This window comes from Sarcophilus harrisii, chromosome 1 (genome assembly GCF_902635505.1).
Source record: "Sarcophilus harrisii chromosome 1, mSarHar1.11, whole genome shotgun sequence".
Lineage (NCBI taxonomy): Eukaryota > Metazoa > Chordata > Mammalia > Dasyuromorphia > Dasyuridae > Sarcophilus > Sarcophilus harrisii.
Window position 1 is genome coordinate 21,069,620 of NC_045426.1, and position 19,525 is coordinate 21,089,144.

The 19,525-nt window shown below is 35.6% G+C and overlaps 1 protein-coding gene across 1 annotated transcript in view; it reads right to left on the reverse strand.

The window, feature by feature from the left end:
- Nucleotides 1-19,525, reverse strand: part of FHIT (fragile histidine triad diadenosine triphosphatase) — a 992,759-nt gene that overhangs the window by 343,230 nt on the left and 630,004 nt on the right. The window contains exon 3 of the mRNA XM_031938250.1: nt 304-449. Within this exon, the coding sequence (XP_031794110.1) occupies nt 304-449 (146 nt within the window). The remainder of the gene's footprint in view (nt 1-303; nt 450-19,525) is intronic.

Below are 19,525 nucleotides of genomic sequence, written 5' to 3' on the forward strand. Positions count from 1 at the left end.
TCTAATGCAGGATCTTAGATTTAGCATTAAAAGGGATATCAAAAGTCATTTAGTCTGGCTTTCTCATTTTACAGTGCTAAAGGGGCAAAGTGAGTAGTCCAAAGTCATACAGACAGGAAGTTGCAGGGGTTGGTTCCAAGAACCAAATTCAGCCTATTTCTATTGCCCCTCTAGGACACGTCTAGTCAATAATTATTGTCAATTAAATGAAAGAATGGATTGATTAAAAAAGATGAAAACATGAGATAGCCAAATTTTAAAAGGGAGGAAAAAACACATAATCCAAGCAATCAGTATACCCACCTGAATGGAAAAGGTGAGGGAAGTTCCCTGGAAATGTTTCTCCACCACATTTCCAACCCTTTGGGCCATCTGAAACAAATCTGCCACTTCACTGGGATTCAGGTCACGGAAACGTTCCACGGGGCGCAGGGGACACACCAAGACATCTGTGTTATAGTCTGTGTTAAGGCATATCACGGTTCATATGAATATAGCTCTTAGTGAGCAATCATTAATAATGTCAGAGGTTAGTTTAGTCTGGGATATGGAAACACCAAGAAGTTCCAAGTCAGCATTAATATTTTGTCCAGTGAATACTATCACCATCCTCTATCTTAAAATTGCAGTTAGAAGTTAACAGAGAAGTTAAGTTTTGTTTTGGGTTTTTTTTTTATCTTGGGACACCAAAAGGATCCTGGAAAGAGCCAGTGATGGAGGTCTCTGTCTCCTGATCCCCAGTTTTTGAATAGCCTAAAGTATTAGCTTAGAAAAGTGCTAAAAAACTAGTTCCTTCCTAGTTAGTTTGCCGGAATTAAATTTTAATTTCAATAACCCTTTGGAGAAATAAGGAAAGAATGAAATGAAAAGACATTAGTTATTTTTTAACTGTTAGAAATTCTGCAGATCTTTAGAAAAGGTACCATCTACCTCATCTGTAACCGAGAAATGTACCAGGAGTTAAGCAATTCACGAAAAGGTTATGTCAGACTGATTTCCAGGAAGCCAAGACATTTGAAGTGAAATCATTAGTATGTGGAAAGGATTGTCTACTTATATAGACGAGAACTTCTTAATGCAGTCTCAAGTTTATCAGAGTAAATATATCTGCATTATTAGTCTGAGGAAAATTAGAGTGTTCTTGAGAGAAAGGGTCAGGATGTAATTAGAATAACCTACAGGTTACATATCAATATTTAATTTTTTTTTTTTACAAGTGATCAATGCTATTTCTGTTACTTTCACTAGGATCCATCCCTTTAAATTAGTTTTAAAATAACACATATTGGTATTTGCTTAGCTCTCAAGTCCCACGGGGATAGAAAAGCGTCAAGTTGTTTCTTCTGGAAATGTATATTATTTTTTCTTTGCTGATCTGTTTTGTTTCCGTGTGCTTTGGTTGCTCTAAAAGAACTTGTCACTACCTGGAACCCAAGCTGCCAAAGGGCAAAAAAAAATTTTCAATAATTTATATGCTATTTTTACCACCATATAAAGCATCTTCATAACTGATGCTTATTGGCTAAAGTGAAATCCGAAGGGGGAAAGTGGGGCACTAGTTGTGGAGGGCTGATTTCCATGCAGAGGAGAAGGAAGGGGGGGAATAAAAGAGGGGGGAAAAAACTAATTAATTTTGCTCATAATAAGAAAATTCATGTCAATGGTAAACTAGGAAAAAGAGCATTTGTTTAATCTGAGTTCATTTTTCAAGAGAGGAAGAGGGAAGCTTCAACCCACAGGGCATCTGATACTTAAAAAGATAATTATCCTCCTTTTGCTGTGCGGCTGTATTATCATGGGTCAATGAACCATTTAGATATGAAGAATTTCCCTTCATTTGCTTTGAGCAGATTGCTGGCTTCCCCTCCCAGGGAGTTGGCTTTTCTTTGTTAAAAGGAATATTCCTTCAAGTTCCACCCCCTCCCTATTTCGTTCTTCCACTTCTGGGAAGGTTTTGGATTTCACCAAATTGTAGCAACCCTGAAGACCCCAATCAATGAAACAACCGAAATTCTTAGGCTGTGTAAGGAAAGGATAGAGAAGGAAGAAAGAAGGGAAAAAGAGAAACAAAAGAAAGATGGGATAAAAGAGAAAGGAAAGGGAGAAAGAGGTGACAGAGGGATAAAGAAAATCTGATGTAGTCAAGTGGAAGCAGATCTGGGTTCAATTTCTGGTTCGCATGACCCTTGATAGATGAAGAAAGGAAGGGAGGGAGGAAGGGAGGGAAGAAGGGAGGGAAGGAGGAAGAGAGGGAGGAAGGGAGAAAAGGAGGGAGGAAGGAAGGAAAGGGAAGGAAGGAGGGATGGAAGGAAGGAGGGAGGGAGGGAAGGGAAGAAGGAAGGGAAGGAAGCGAGTATTTATCATCAACCCACTATATGCTAGGCACTGTGCTAAACAATTTGCAAATATTGCCTCTTTTCATTTTCTCAATAACCCTTAGAGTAGGGGCTATTATAATGCCCATTTTATAGATGGGCAAATTGAAGCAGATATATATGAAAGGACTTGCCCATAGTCCTACAGTAAGGTTCTGAGGCTGGATTTAAGTTAGCTCTTCCTGGCTCCAGGTTCAAAACTCTATCCACTAGGGTAACATTTAGCTGCCTCAGAAAACTTTCTAAAACTGTAAATTTCAGTACATGGGCCAATCTGCATAGGTAGGAGGATTTCTTCATTGGGAGCTTTTCATGCCTATGAAATCTCAAGTCTTGCTCAAATACAATTATATAGAGGGATATCTATCTCTATAGCTAAAGAGAGATAAAGCTATAAATATAGAGATCGGATCTCACTAAAATCAAATTTTGAAAATGAATTATCATTCTACTGATTTACCTTATTTTCCCCTCATCCATGTTCAGTGAAGACCCATGAAATTTTGAATCTCTCTGTCCTAGATAAATGGCTTAGTTCGGTAGCCATCAGACCTGATAGTCCAGGATAGTCTCTCCTTGCCAAATCCCATTTAAAAGGAAACTTTTGTAAAAATCTGATTTCCTTGACCTCAATGCAACAAACCTACCACCCCTTAGCCTCATATTAGCTACTTACATAGCTCTTAGCTACATATTTTCAGCTCTCAATAATCTACTTGTAGAATATTAGTTTTTTAAAGTGGATCCCAAAAGGGTTAACCCCCATTTCCCACCAAACATTTCTGTACTTCTCTCTGTTATTTTGTCTGTGAGCACTCTTTCCTTGGATTGACTTCCATGATATTCTTAAGGATCTTCTCTTTTTTCTCTGACAGCTACTTCTCAGTCTACTTAGAGAGTTCCTCATCTTTCTCCCACTCTTAATGATGGTGCCCCTCAAAGTTCTTTACCATCTTTGATCCACCTCCCCCTTGGTCATCTCAATTATCCAGTTGACCGCTATCCATTCATTTCATGTCACCTCTCTTTCCCCACACTCCAGTCTCGGATTTCTAGTTGCATACTGGGTAAAGTCTTCTACCTAACATTTCACGAGTAAAAGCTGAGAGAGCTTTACATCTGTATTAGGGTTTTGATGGAGATCAGAGGCAGCTGAGTAAATTCAAGTGACCACTGCAAGCCAACCCTTGCAAAGGGACCACTGTAGGCCATGAATACTACATCAAACAAGATGCAAATTGTTTTGTCTCCTATCAACAGAGAAGAAGGGAAGGAAGAAGAGAGGATTTCAGATTGGAATTCAACTTAAAAGCTGTGGACCGTAGTTGAGGGCAGCTAGCATCCTTTTGTATTTGGCCTTTGGTTAGAATCTAGTCAATACAGGTCAAAAGACAGCTGAGTGAGCAAGCAGTCCTATTGCAAGGAAAGGCAGGGAAGCCCCACTTTTAAAAAGCATCACTTGAAAGCCTACTGTGAGCAGCAGCAGAAAATTTGCCATGAGACGTACCCAAAAGAAGAACAGAGAAATGAGGATTTTGCTTCCAAGGAACATGGAGGGCAAAGAAAATTTTGCAAAGACCTAAAAAGAATGTGCTATATTTGCATCCCTGCTGGTGCTAAGCAACAGCTGTGTCTGGGCAAAAAGCATGCTGATTTCTCTAGCAGAGAACATCAAAAAGGTGGAGGAATGGCTTTCTCTTCTCCAACTCATCAGGGAGAATGAATTATTCCTGGAAAGAATGGAAGAAGTGCTTTAATCATTAAGCATTTATTAAGTACCTAGGTGTCAAGAACTATGCTAGATACTAGGGAAATTGAGTAAAATATGAAAAACCTGCCCTAAAACAAAATGAAGAACTGGATTGGATGAGTTCAAGTGAGAATTAAAATATATGTTATGAGGTCAGAAAGAGGAACAATGTGACACATAAATGGAAGACTAGTCTTGAATATTTAGTTTTTGTAACACGTATGAAACTCTTATATAGGGGAGAGTTGAGACTTCCCGAGAAAGCTATTCCTCTTGCTACAATTGTGATGCTATGGATGCTATGGATGCTGAGGTCCCCCCACTTAGAGCTTTAGATCTGAAAGGGACCCCGGAGGTCATCTAGATAAGAGATGAGCAGCCCAGTGTCCAATTAACATGTAATTGGAAGATATTTTACAAAACTAATTTTTAAAATCAGTGAAACATCAATAATAGTAATTTGTGGTTTCCTAGGTCAATATGTCTCCCCCAAGGGTTCCTATGTATGGATTAGGACTTCTGGTTTCCATTTGAATTGATAGCACTGATCAAGACAACATCTCTCATTTTGCAAATAAGGAAACAAAAGTCAAGAGACATGAAGTGTCACAGATATTACAAGGTGACACAGGGACAAAGTCCAGATCTTAACACAGTTCTGCCTCAAATTCCGTCACCTTTCTCATTATAATCCATGCACAGTCATGATTGGTGAATCCCTATTGGAAGGTACTACTGTAGTCATATTTTAACCTAATAGGAACAATTAGAATAGATTTTCTTCCCAAGACCTTCTGAGATTTACCAAACCTATCACTATACACCATATGATCCATCTAGAGATAAATGTTAAGAGCATGCAAAGTATTGCAAAAGATTTGGCAGGCATCTGTTTAAAAAAAAAAAAAAGGATACCTTAGGAACACAGATTGTATGTTTTCAAACTAATACTATGCTTGAGAAGGCAGAAAGTTAAGAAAAGAGGCAGACATGAGAAATGAATAGTTTCTTCAAAATCTGAGAACTGGATTTGAATTTCTAGACCATGGCTTAAAATTTAGGAACGATGGACTCTTGGCCAAGGATGGAATGTATGTAATGAGGATCAGTATAAATATGTTTGTCTGGTTTCTTAAGAGTCTGATCAAAAAGACTTATTTTGAAAATTTCATGATGGGGGAAATGACTCCAATAACTCTGCCAAGCTAGCTACTACAGAGAATACTATGTATAGCAAAAAGCAGATCCAGCACAGAAGGCCAATAACTCATGGGAGAAAATATGCCAGAATAGAGTCAGAAATAAAATTGCTGGCTCTAAATGTTTAGATAAAGAAGCACAAAGTATGGAAAATAAGCAGGGTGAACTTTAAAAATCCTAATTCAAAGCAGTAAATACAACATTATAGATATTAATAAGATATCATGGGATGAGATAAAAATAACAGATAGTTTTAAAAATGGTAGGATAGCACTGCTTTTTAAAAAGATAAAATCACAAGGAAATGCAGTACCAAGAGGGGTAAACATATTGATGAGCACTGAAGACACCTCATAGTATTTAAAAGCATTACAAAAAAAAAAGTGTCTATGCCTGCATACTCTCATTGTAGATACAGTTCAGAGACAATTATTAAAATATGTAAGTTAAAAACCATCAGAATTCAGTTAATTTCATAATTTATATTAGTTCCTACAAAAACAAGCTTTAAGATAGTATATTCCTGATCAACTAAATCATTTCCAATGGAGCAGTAATGAACTGAACCAGCTATGCCCAGAAAAAGAACTCTGGGAGATGACTAAAAACCATTACATTGAATTCCCAATCCCTATATTTTTGCCCACCTGCATTTTTGATTTCCTTCACAAGCTAATTGTACAATATTTCAGAGTCTGATTCTTTTTGTACAGCAAAATAACGTTTTGGTCATGTATACTTATTGTGTATCTAATTTATATTTTAATATATTTAACATCTACTGGTCAACCTGCCATCTAGGGGAGGGGGTGGGGGGGTAAGAGGTGAAAAATTGGAACAAGAGGTTTGGCAATTGTTAATGCTGTAAAGTTACCCATGCATATATCCTGTAAATAAAAGGCTATTAAATAAAAAAATAAAAAAAGAATAATGGTTTGCTAAAATAAATGAGCAATCAAATAAAAAAAAATAAGATAGTATATTCCTGGTGAAATGTAATAACTGAATTTAATATATAAATCCCATCAGATTTGTAATCTTTTGAAACATGTTGAAAAAATTAGAAACAAAACATTTTCTTTGTTTTCATCTCTTCTAGGTGAATACAATTGAAAGACTTTAATATCATAGAGTTAATGATTTCCTAAAACAAGGATGTCAAACTCAAATAGAAATAGGGGTCACTAAAGCATGCATAAAGATACCTACAGGCTGCATATTGACTTAGAAAATTATATGTTAACATTATGTTGTGTTAAATTTTTGTTTATTTTGCTAAAACTTTCAAATTTACATTTTTTGGTAATTTTTTTTGTTTTGCTTTTTGTTAGTTTTTGTTTTTGTTTTTGAGGCAACTGGGATTAAGTGACTTGCTCAGAGTCACAAGCTAGAAAGTCTTAAGTGTCTGATGCTGGCTTTGAACTCAAGTCCTCCTAAATTCAGGGCTGGTACTTCCATCCACTGCACCATCTGGCTGCCCTCCCCCCAAAAAAATTACATTTTAATCTTAACCTGGCATGAATGTAGGAGTGCTGCTGCAGACACTATATGGCCATCTGTTTGTCACTTCTGCCCTTAAAGGTCATCAGATCATAAGAGCATAGTTCAGGGTACTATATATTTGGAGCTGGACAAGACAGTGTCCAGTCTCCTAATTTTATAGTTGAAGAAACTAAAGTCTAGAAATCATAAGAGATTTGTCCAAAATTATGCAGGTAGTAAGTGAAAGTGGAAAGATTTGAAACCAGATCCCCTGATTGTTAATTCAGTTCTTCAACCACTGCATGGATTTTAGGGAGAGGTTGGTGATTTGCCTAGCATCATACAGTTGATCATAACAATTCCCAAGTGAATTTTCTAACTATAAATTCAGTTTCTTTCCCATACTCCTTTCATGGCAAAAAGCTAGGCTAATATAGCCACAGAAAGAGAAGTATTGTGTTTCATGTAGAGTCAGGAAAGCTTTTCTGCCTGGTTTTGCACCTTTTTTTTTTTTTTTCTGAAAAACTATAATCCTAAAGATAGGGTCAAATCCTGTCCTGACTGGAACGGGGAAACTTCCAGCTGATTTAAAAGGCAGCTGCTTAAAGACAGAGGAAGGTGTGTTCTACTTGCCTACTTCAAACCAAATGTCTCCATCTGATCTATAATTACAGTGTGTCAGAGCTGAAAGGGGCCTCAGAAAATAGGCAAAACCCTTCATTTTGCAGATGAGCAAGCTGACACTTGAGGTGGAAAGGGACTAGTTAAGATTATGTACAGTCAGTCAGTTAGGGACAACAAAGGAACACAAACTTGGGTTTCCTGACCCCACACCAATCAATTCTCATAATGCCATGAGACCTAAAACACTTTAGGTTTGTTCAAACAGAAAACAATGAAAAACCACCATGGCAGCTTAATTAGAATCCAACATTGACAAGGCTGTGTACTTCCAAAGTAGTGGAGAAAAAGAATATTGTCTGCAGAAATAACAAGATTATGTGATGATCAGCTGTGATGAACTTGATCGACAATATGGGGATTCAAGGCAATTCCAATGGATTTGGGGTAGAAAGTGTCTTCCACATCCAGAAAGAAAACTATAGCAACTGCATGTATCAAAGCATAGTATTTTCACTTTTTGTTGTTATTTGCTTGCTTGTTTTTCCTTTCTCATAGTTTTTCCCTTTTGATCTGATTTTTTTTTTTTTGCACAACATAATGAATATGGATATATGTGTAAAAGAACTGCACATTTTAACCCATTTCAGTTGGCTCACTGTCTTGGGAGGGCAGAGGTGAGAGAAGGAGAGAGAAAAATTTGGAACACAAAGTTTTGCAAACATGAATGTTGAAAATTATCTTGGAGTGTATTTGGGAAAATGAAATACTATTAAAAACACAAAGTAGTGGAGAATTTATATATAAAAGACACTTTATTATTCTTTATTATCTGATGTAATTCTGAGATAGTCCTGATAGACCAAGTAGATATCAGAAGCTTAGGGCTTAGTAGAAGTTGTGGATCCAATAAAACGGACTGAAATCATCATATCCAAGATGACTAATGATGTTCCAACTGTGAATTCCAGTGAGTTTTCCACAGCATCCATTCTATTTGGCCTTCCAGTCTTTGAAAGATTTATGTTATATTATCCTTTCCTGGTTTTCCCCTTACCTTCACAGCTATTTCTTCTCAGCCATTAGCTTTCTCCTGCTCATGGGACATAGGCATTCCACATTCTAGATTGTGTTCTCTTGTTTCTCTCTCGGAAGGTCTATCAGCTCCCACTGGGGTTCAACTATCATCTCTATCACTTGGACATTAACTCTATAGAGGATATCTCTAAAGTCTAGCTGTGATTTCAAGATATTGAGCCTTAAAATGGCACCATTACTTTTGGGACACCATCTCCTGAATTTCTCTTCACTTCCATGTCCTGCAATTCCTAGTTTTCTGAGAAATTACAATTGAGGTTCCATTTTCTGTAGGTCCTACCTAGCCTTTCCTGTTCTCCCCATTTGATAGTGATCTCTTCCACTTGAAATTATTTTGTATTATTTGGTATATATCTTATATCATCATCTGTATCTCTGTTGTAGCCTTCTAGTTAAACATAAATTTCTTGATGATAAGGATGTTTGAGATTTTGTTTGTTTGTTTGTTTTTGCTTCCCAAGAACCTAGCATGTTATTGTTCAGTCATTTTTCAGTCATATTCAATTCTTCATTACCTCATTTGGGGTTTCCTTGGCAAAGACCTGGAGCAGTTTACCATTTCCTTCTCCAGCTCACTTTACAGATAAGGAAACTGAGGCAGATAGGGTGCAGTGACTTGCCCAGGTTCACACAGCTAGTAAAAGTCTAAGAGCAAATTTGAAATGAAAAAAACGACTCAGACAGTATTCTATCTACTACATTATCTACCTGCTTCTAGAACCTAATAGTTGCTTAATAAATGCTTGTAGATTTAAAATTGATGATTAAAGAAGCTCCATTTCTTTAAATCTTCAGGTTAACATAATTTCTGGCCAAATTTGTAAAAATTAAATAAATAAATAACTGTCCTGGAGCAGATATTGAGTTGCTTTTTGACACAGGAACTGACGATCTCAAGGAAACCATTGACAAGATGAAGTTACCATAGACACCAAAAAATGGCAGCATTGCTTTAGGGTGTGTGATAGCAAAGAATTATAAACAAAGTCAATACCCATCAAGAGGTGAATGAGCAAACAAACTGTGGTACTTGAATATAATGAAATATTATTATTTTAGAAGAAATAATGAATAAAGAGAAGCATGGAAAGATCTATATGAAATGATACAGAGTAAAATAGTCAGAGCCAAGGAAACAATCTACAAAATGTCTACAACAAAATAAATGAAACAAATTGTCAAAAAAAAGTTGCAAAATTACAAATTTGATATGCACCAAAAAAGCAATATGAGAAGACACCCATATACCTTCCCTCTGCAGAAATGAGAGACCTCTGTGTAACATATTACAGACATTTTCAGATTTGGGTGGGGTAGAGGTCTGTTGACCACTAGAGTTGATTTTCTTTTCTGTATCACTTGTTTTTGTCTTTAAAAACATTTCTTACATGAACTGGCTGGGAGAAGAAAGAAGGGATCCTTGGAGAAATGATGATAATATTTAAAAATCATTAAACTTGCACTTAATAGATATTCAGATGGGTTCAAATGAATAAGTGGTCAGTTCAGAATGTGTTGGCCATTTCCAAGTTTGCTTATTGATTATAATTATTGAGATTAGAAAAAGAGAAAAACTCTAAGACCATCCCATTGGAAAACAGATTAATTATACAAATATAAAATTGTAAAAGAGAAATAGATTGTAATTATTCTGATGAATAATTTTTAATAGCAAAACATTGTTCTAAAAACCGGTGCATCTATCTTTGTAAATTCTGCTCTATTCTTGGGACTCAGGGAAAAAAAGTAAAATAAATCAAAACACCCAAATATCATTGAACCTGATGAGATGGATTGGCACGTGTATCTATGAATATGGAGCAAGGTCACATTAAACAGTAAAATTCAGAATTAAATCAAAAGCAAATCAATGCCAATCTCTTCTACAGATCTCTGTGCACTAGGATGATAAAAAATGAATACTTTTAACTTATATTTCTGAGTTTTATAGCTTCGGTACAATCTATTATTTGTAAAGCCGATGCTTTAGCTCCTTGGCACTATTTAAAATAATTTTTGATGCCACTTCAAAGATACACAACCTCCCCAAAATGGACAATGAAGGGATTTTTTTATAAAGAAAATTCAATTTATTTGATTTAAATACAGTAGTTTTAGGGCTTTGAATCAAAGTTGATAGCATCTCATAAAAGTCATCTGTTATTCCCATTGCTGCAACTGAAATGAATTTTCAGACTAGGATTACAAGAATAAAGCAGGACAAATGTTAGGAAATATAATATTGAAGCAGCATCCTGCTAGTTTGGACCACACCTTTCTTCATTAGATATTAACATACCCATTTCAATAAATCAGGGAATGGATTTATGGGATATTCATCAAATCATGTCTGAATGGCACAAATGTAATTTTAAGCAAATTTGATTTTCAGAATATGATAAATTCCAGAGCTGCGTGATTAAGATAATAACAGCATTTTGCACATGGCTAGATTCCCTTTCTGCTGACGAGCTCAAGTATTTCACAAATAGTTATTACGGCTCTCATTTTGTATTGGGAAATGGAAGGGGCAATGATGTGCTCTTCCCTGGGTCACACAGAAACTAATTGAATCTTATGGAAATAAGGCAGGTGTACTTCCCTACACAACCTGACTTAAAACTATTTCAAAATAGGTTAGTAAAGAGAAAGTGTTCAAAAGGGAGATTATTCTTGATAAATATAGGTAAGTAAATGACTTTCAAAAATTAAGGCATAAATGACTTGTAGTCTGGCTTTCTTCCTGACATTGCCTCTTCTGGTTGTTTCACAGATTATTCAATGTATTTACCAGAAGAAAAGGTCTTACTTAATTGTGTCCTGTCCCTAAGAGCTTTAGCCTTGGAAAGAAAAAAAAAAAAATGAGTCAATATTTTTGTTTCAGCTGTGTCTTACTCTTTATACACTAATTTAGGGTTTTGTTGGCAAAGATACTAAAGTGGTTTTCCACTTCCTTCTTTACCTCATTTTAAAGATGAGGAAACTGAGACAAATAAGAGTTAAATGGCTTGGCCAGGGTCACACAGCTCTTAAGTGTCCAATACCAGATTTGAACTTATGAGCCCAAATGTTCAGATTCTTATGGAATCCTTCAAGCATTGGGAAATTTGCAATCAAGTCATCTGGATGATTGACTGAATCTTTAGCTTTTGATTCGGTCGTGTGGCAGGCTGTAAATATGACATACAGCGAAGTCTTTATATTACATAGTAAATGGAAGGGCTGTTCTAGTTCAACAAAGATGATCATGGATAAAAGTTTACATGGAGTACAAATTCATACACATAAAAATATAGAATCTGATAAAAATGTATTTGGTAAGAAATCTTTTATTTTGCCTCTGACAAGAGAAAAGCATTTTCAAACTATGTAACATATTTCTGAAGGAGCACTATTCATGTTGTCATTGTACTACTATATAATATAATGAAAAGAATATTACTTGAAAACTACAGTAATTGGTGAGGCCTTTTCTTATTTCAAATTACCTTGGTGTAGTGGACAGAGTTCTGGACTTGGATTAGGAAGGGTAGGGTTCAGTTATCACTTTAGACAATCAAAATGTGATCATAGGTAAATCCCTTATCATGTGTCTGCCTTATTTTTCTCATCTATGAAACGAGAGGATTGGCTATAATCATCAATAAAATCCCTCCAATCTCTAAAGCTATGATTCCATGAACTTCAATCTATTTATTGTATTATATGTTGTTATTTAAGGGGAATAGAAGCCCTTTGAACACAGTAGCTACTTTTTAAATTTTGTTTAGTCTTTTAATCTCCAATACTTGTTAACGATGCTTTTCACAAAATAAGGAGTTAATCAATACATGTTGAATTGAATTCAGTTTTAACATTTGTGATATCTCAAAGTGTAATGAGCTGTCCAAGAAGAGCAATTGTACTTTGCTAGAAATTTATAAGAGCAAGATGGATGACCTCTTGTTAAGTGTTATGTATTGGGAGTTCTTGCTAAATATCAGCAGAATGAGATGTTCTCTGAAGTCCCTTCCAAGATGGAGAGTCTGGGATTATGTTATACAATGTTAGAGACACAGGTCTCTCTAGTTCTAGATAACTGACTCATCAACGAGCATTTCAGTATTTATTATGTGCTAAGTATTTTGCTAAATCCTGGGGAACTAGGGTGAGAGGAAGGTAAAGAAAATAATATCTACCCCTATGGAGTTTACAGTCTAATGTGAAAGATATCATGCATACAAAAATATGAAGGAGATGGAAATTAAAATGTAGAATTCACTAGAAACTCTAATTATGGTGCTGAAAAATGAAAATTGAGAAGGCATGAGGATGCAAAAATTGTACACATGTTCCAAGTCAGTGGTTCCCAACTTTTAAAAGAAAAATATTATACTTATATATTGTATATTTATACAGAGCTACTATATGGTAATAGTGGCACTAGTAACACCCATCATTTTGGCAACTAGTGACACAAGGAATAGAGCAAAGGGCTTGGAAGCAGGAAGATCTTAGTTCAAATCCAGCTTCAGAAATTTACTAGTTGTATGACTCTGCGCAAGTCACTTAACCCAGTTTATCCCAATTTCCTTATCTATAAAACAAACTGGGGAAGGAAATAGCAAACCTACTGTATTTTTGTCAATAATACTCCAAATACGGTCACGGAGAGTCAGATATGATTGAATTGATTGAACAATATCATCTATTGATTGAGAAAACATATGATGACAAAAAGCTATATTTAATAATGCTCTTAATGAATTTATGGTCTTTTACAAGAAAAGAAGATCATAGAGCTAGAAGTGAAAAGAATCTCCAGAGTCATCCAGTCCAACCCCTTCATTTTAGATACAAACAAAGGGAGATTTGGTCACTTGGCCAAAGTCATACAGATACTAAGCAATGGAACCAGTTTATTTCATTTATCTGAATAAAATCACAATTCATTTGAAACCCTATTGTATAGAAGACTGGAACTCAAGTAAAGAAGATGAGTTCAAATCCTTCCTCAGATATAACTAGCCATGTGAAGCTGGGCAATTCACTTAACCTCTATCTTACTCAGTTTCCTTATCTGTAAAATGGGGACTATAGTAGCATTTATTCTCCTGAATTGTTTTGAAGGTCAAAAGAAATAACATTTATAAAATGCTTTGAATGCTAGCTACTATTGCCATCATCATCATTATTAATATCACTATTGTTGTTTACTAAAGGTAAATAAGACAATGATAGGTATATGCAGAGATTTTGGGTCCCTGGCAATAACTCTTCAAGCCCTCCAGCTGGTTAGCACCACTTGAAAGAATAATGAGTTTGAAGTGTCTTGCTATAAGAATGAAACAAAACATGCTTGGGGACTAAAAAACACTCGAGGGTTATTTTTTAAATCACTCTTTTAGCAGCGTGTGTACTTTGAAGAATACATGAATCATTTCAACAACTTAGAGAAGAGTTTTCGAGATGGCATAGATCAGAAAGCAATACTGAAAATCTGGAAATTGTGAGAAAAATATAAACTTTCTTATGATTCCTTTAACAGTCATTTAACAATACTCGATTATGGATATGTTTTCCCTAATACTTCACCATGTGAAGGATGAATATAGCTCTATTTCCATAAGGTGATCATAACTGAATCACAGCCTCAAATTACAAATTAAAATGAGAGAATAAGAAGATGCAGGAGCAACCAAAAGTTGGCAAGCTTTCTCAAAATATTGAGGTTATTTAAAACACACAAAAAAATTACAGATGTGGATTTGCATGACTATCTAATCCAACCCTCTATCTTCATTTTACAGATGAGGAAACTTTAGCTGAAAAACATTAAATTTCAGGAGGGGGATAATATAGTATGTTGTTTTTAATTAACTTATTATCTCATAGAAACTAAATGATGAGCTGGGATCCTCTTTCTTGGATTGGTCAGGCTGGAAGCCTACCCTAAATATCAAATACAACTTAACTTCAACCTCTTAAGGTCAGGAATCATGTATTCCATGTAATACTGTCTCCAGGACTATGCAATATACAGAGTAAACATCTTATGAAGGTTCTTGAAAGACAAAATGTATGAAATCTGTGGATTTTTATTCCAGAGAAACTCTTCCAAGATCCTTATTAGAATTTTTCTAATACTAATGCATTGACAGTAGAGTTGTGAATCGATCCAATGATTCTAAAGAGCAATTCGGAACCATGTCTAAAGGGCTATAAAACTGTGCATACCCTTTGGTCTAGAAGTGCTACTATATGTCAAAGAAATCATAAAAGAGGGAAAAGGATCCACCTATGAAAAATTGTTTGTAGCAGCTTTTTTGTGGTGGCAAAGAATTAGAAAATGAGTGGATATCCATATATAAAAGTAATAGAATATTATTATCCTATTAAAAATGATGAACAGACTTTAGAAAAGTCTGTAAAGATTTACATGTACTAATGCTGAGTGAAATAAGCAGAACCAGAAAAATATTCTACAAAAGTAATAGCAAGATTGTGTGATGATCAACTATGATAGTCTTGGTTCTTTTCAGCAATTCAGTGATCCAAAGGCAGTTCTGATATACTTGGAACAGAAAGTGCCAATAGCATCCAGGGAGAGAAATATGGAGTCTGAATGCAAATCAAAACATATTATTTTCAGCTTTTTTTTTTCATTTTTTTCTTGTATTTTTTTCCCTTTTGTTCTGATTTTTCTCTCCCAACATGATTCATATGGAAATGTCAGAAAAGAGAGAATGTACATGTTAAACATTCCTTGTTATAGGAAATTCAGAAATCTGGACCAAATAAATCCACTAAATGAATGAAAATGATATGAATAAAAAGGGATAATCAGGCAGTACAGTGACTAGAGCACCAGCCCTCCAGGCAGTAGAAATCCAACCACAGATACTGGACATTCCCTAGCTGTGTGGTCCTAGGTCACCTGGATTGCCTGCCAAAACAAAAACAACAAAAAGATGTGGAAAAAAGGGGAAATCTAAGGCACTCTGATTACCTTTCATACTTCAGGTGCCCTATGTGACCTAAAATTTGGACTCTTAAGAAAATCTTTAAGGAAAATGAATAATTTGAATTATATGATTTTACAAAGTATGACAATATAAAAAAAGAATGAAGAGTTTAGTAAATTATTATTGATGAAGGGCAGTCATGGGAGGGAAATAATAATTTACTGGTTATATTTCAATAATGTGCTACAACTCAAGAGAACAATCTCAATAGAAAGGGCAGAAATGAAGTTTTTTTTAATGATAAAACCTGATTCTGCAATGATCATTTTAAGACATGTCTCTTACTACAAAAGGCAGCTGGACCCCATAAAAATGATTCCAAGAAGCAGAATTAAAGAACTGGTTAGAAAATAATATTTTAAGAATAAAAATACCCCCCAAAAAGTTCCAAATGGGAAGAAAACCCATAGTGGTAAACGATTTCAATATATTTTCTAAAAAGAAACCAGAAGAAAATTTGATGTCCCTCTGGTCCTTTCTATAATACAAGAAGCTAATCAGGTATCTCCGAAAAAAACAAACAAACAAAACCAACAAAGACACAATTCATAAAAATTTCAGAGATAAGCTAAAATTTCTAGTGTCAAAAATCACACTTTCCCAGGAAGGCTGTGATTTGTATGCAAATAAGTTTTAGCATTTTTTTTTTAACTAAACCTCCAAGGACTGTAAACTGGAAAAGTTTGGCTCTTTAAGTTTTGCTTAACTTTTTTAGTCATAAAATAGACTGCCAGTGGTTGCATTAAGTGGAATTTCTTTTTGATACTTGATGTCTGCTATAGACAGGAGGAAAAAAGCCACTAGACTCACAAATAAGAAACCAACAGCAGGGAGTATTTGGAAATCTAGCCAATACACTAACAAAGGACTGGGCACCTTGGCTGAGTGGATAGAGGGATAGCCTCTGAATCAGGAAAATCTTAGTTCAGCTTCTGTCTATGATACACAGTGGATGAGTGAGATAAATCCCAGGCTCTTAGTGTTTTCCTACACACACCCAGACACACATCTTTACAAGACTAAGAGATTCAGCAGGTGCTCAGCTTAAAGAGAATTTCTCTATACAGGTGAATAGATCTGGATCCTTCCCTCAGTTGCCAGTTGTAATTCTCAATGCAACTTCTACACCTAATGTGGACTGGGCCCATCACAAAACCCTCCTCCTCACAACAGCCCCAAAGTTAGCGCCAGTGATTCTGAAGATTGATAGAGAGCCCAGGACAGAGTTGGGCAATGCAATGTCTGATTATTCCCCATTGCAACATCACTAATGATTTCATGTCAGTCACCATGTTTCTCCCACACAATCTGCTGAATCATTAAGCAGTAAAATTAATTCAAGAATTATCTTTTATCGTATAATTTTTGCACATTTTCCCCTTAAGGAAAATGGAAAGAGTGAGAATGAACATTTAAAACAGAATATTTGTATGCAACTACTGCTGTTTTGTTTTGTTTTTTCCTGCTATGGTGGTTTGGATGGGGAAGAATATGGAGAAAGAAAGGAATAGAAGAGGGCAGAAAAAATACTTTGATGCTTACTTATTCCATGAATGACTTTGAATGAGTGACCTAATTTTCCTCACTTTCCATATCTATATTAAAGGATAGGAGGTAAATTAGGTGATCTCTAAGGTCCCTTACAACTCCAGCTCTCTGATAATCCTGCAAATCATAGACAGTTAATGACTCAGAGAAATAGAGTGCAAAGCATGAGATCAAGGAGATCTGAGTTCAAAACAAACAGCAGATCCTTACTAGCCATATGTCCTCAAACAATTTTCCTCAATTTTCTCAACTATAAAACAAAAATAAGGGGCAACTAGGTGGTGCAGTGGATAGAGCACCCGCCCAGAAGTCAGGAGGACCTGAGTTCAAATCTGGTCTCAGACACTTAACACTTCCTAGCTGTGTGACCCTGGACAAGTCACTTGATCCCAATTGCCTCCAAAAAAAAAAAAATAATGGTAATTATTTCCCAGGTTGTTGTGAGGATCAAATGAAATAATATTTGTATAGTACCTAACAAAATACCTAGCATACAATAAGTGCTTAATAAATGCTTGTTCACTCACCCTCTTTTTCTAAATTTCAGAACACAGATAAAAAACGTAGTTTTACAACTTAGTCTTCCTCCATGAAACTGATCTACTTCATCCAAAAAGAACTTTTCCCTTCTCTGCACATGTTAATCACTGTTATTTTGGTAACATTTATCTTCCCTGTTAGATGGTAACTCCATAAAAATGGCCTTCTCTTTATTCTTCTCTTCTTCATCTTTTCCTTCTTTCTCCACTTTCTCCTTTTTCTTCTTTCTACCCATTCCTTCCACCAATGTTTCTCCCATCTTTTTCACCCTTATCATTCCTACTACTGCCATGCTAGTTCCAGCCCTCACTTGTTCCACATCATCTTTTTGCCATCTCTTTCTCCTCTATATATCCTCTATATAGATATAGCATCAATGAGATATTGTGCTATCTTGGTATCTAGGTACTGTCAAAGCTTAAAAAAAAAAGTCCTAACAATATAATGGCCACTGTGCAGAACATCCATTTAAAGCTGTGGCCAAAAATTATACAATATGAGAAAGTCTAAATAGATTTTGTTTTCATCATCAAAGGAGACATTTTTATCATTTCACAATCAAAGTCCTAGATTTACCTTTTTAAAGGTCTTCTTTCTCATGATACTCCTCCAGCATCTAGCACAATGCATTTCATTAATGAATGTTTTTGATTGAATGAAAAAATTATGCAATAAGATTTATATAGTCTCTTAATGTTAGCGAAGCATTTTACAAATAGAATTTCATTTTCTTCTTAAAACAACTATGTGAGATAGGTGCTATTATTGTGTCCACTTTACAAATAATGAAACTGAGGCTGAGAAAAGTTTCTTGAATTGTCCACAGACACATCATGGGAAAGTGGCAGAATTTTAACTCAGCTCATCCTGATTCCAAGTCTAATACTCCACCCACAAAACCAAGTAGAATGACTAATTCAATAATCTATTGACAAGGTAAGACACAACTTTAGTTACTTCTAAATAAATAAGTGCTTGTGATCTTAGGTGACTTGGTAAAATTTGTTTCAACCCATTTTACCCCCTCCAGAACTCATACCATTTTTCTTTAAATGGCTATAAAATAAAGAGAAAAAACTAGAATGAGCTGGCATTTTATAATTTACTCTGGGGCATTGAATTCATACTTCCATGATGAAATCTTTGAAAATTGTGCAGAAAATTACAAGTCCATGTCCAGGTGCAATGGAGACCAAGTCTATCCTTTCCAGAATGAACAGGACAAGAGCAATAACTCCAGAAAGCAAGGTAGTTTAGGATAGCCAGTCTAGAACTTTCAATACACCTCTAATGTACAAGGGGCAACTATTCTAACTATTCTAACCCTAAATTCTCTGTCATTGGGTCTAGTATCTGCCCCGTGGCTTTCACTATCCATAAGATCATAGGAATACAGATTTAGAGACGCAGGGGACATCAGAAACCATCTCTAATTTGGTGGAGTAGAAAACCAAAGCCAAAAGATATTAAGAGACTAATCGAAGACCATGCAGTGTCAGAATTAGAATTTGAACCCAGATCTTTGATGCAGAGTCAATGCTATTTCTAATAAATCACTAAAAAGATCCATTGAGATTTCACTTACACTTCTTAAGGCAACATTATCACTGGATGCTCCAGGATGGAGACAGAGAGAGACACAGAGACAGAGAAACAGAGATGGAGACAGAGAGAGAGAAAGAGACAGAGACAGAGAGAGAGAAAGAAACAGAGAAAGACAGAGACAGAGATGGAGAGAGGAAGAGATAAAGAGAGAAAGAGACAGAGAGACTGTGTGTGTGTGTGTGTGTGTGTGTGTGTGTGTGTGCAGACAGGAGGAATGGACTCAGAAGGTGGATAGACTGAATTCCTCACAACCTCCCAGAGGATGGAAGACCTTTCTCTGCTTCCAACTGATGGAGTATTCT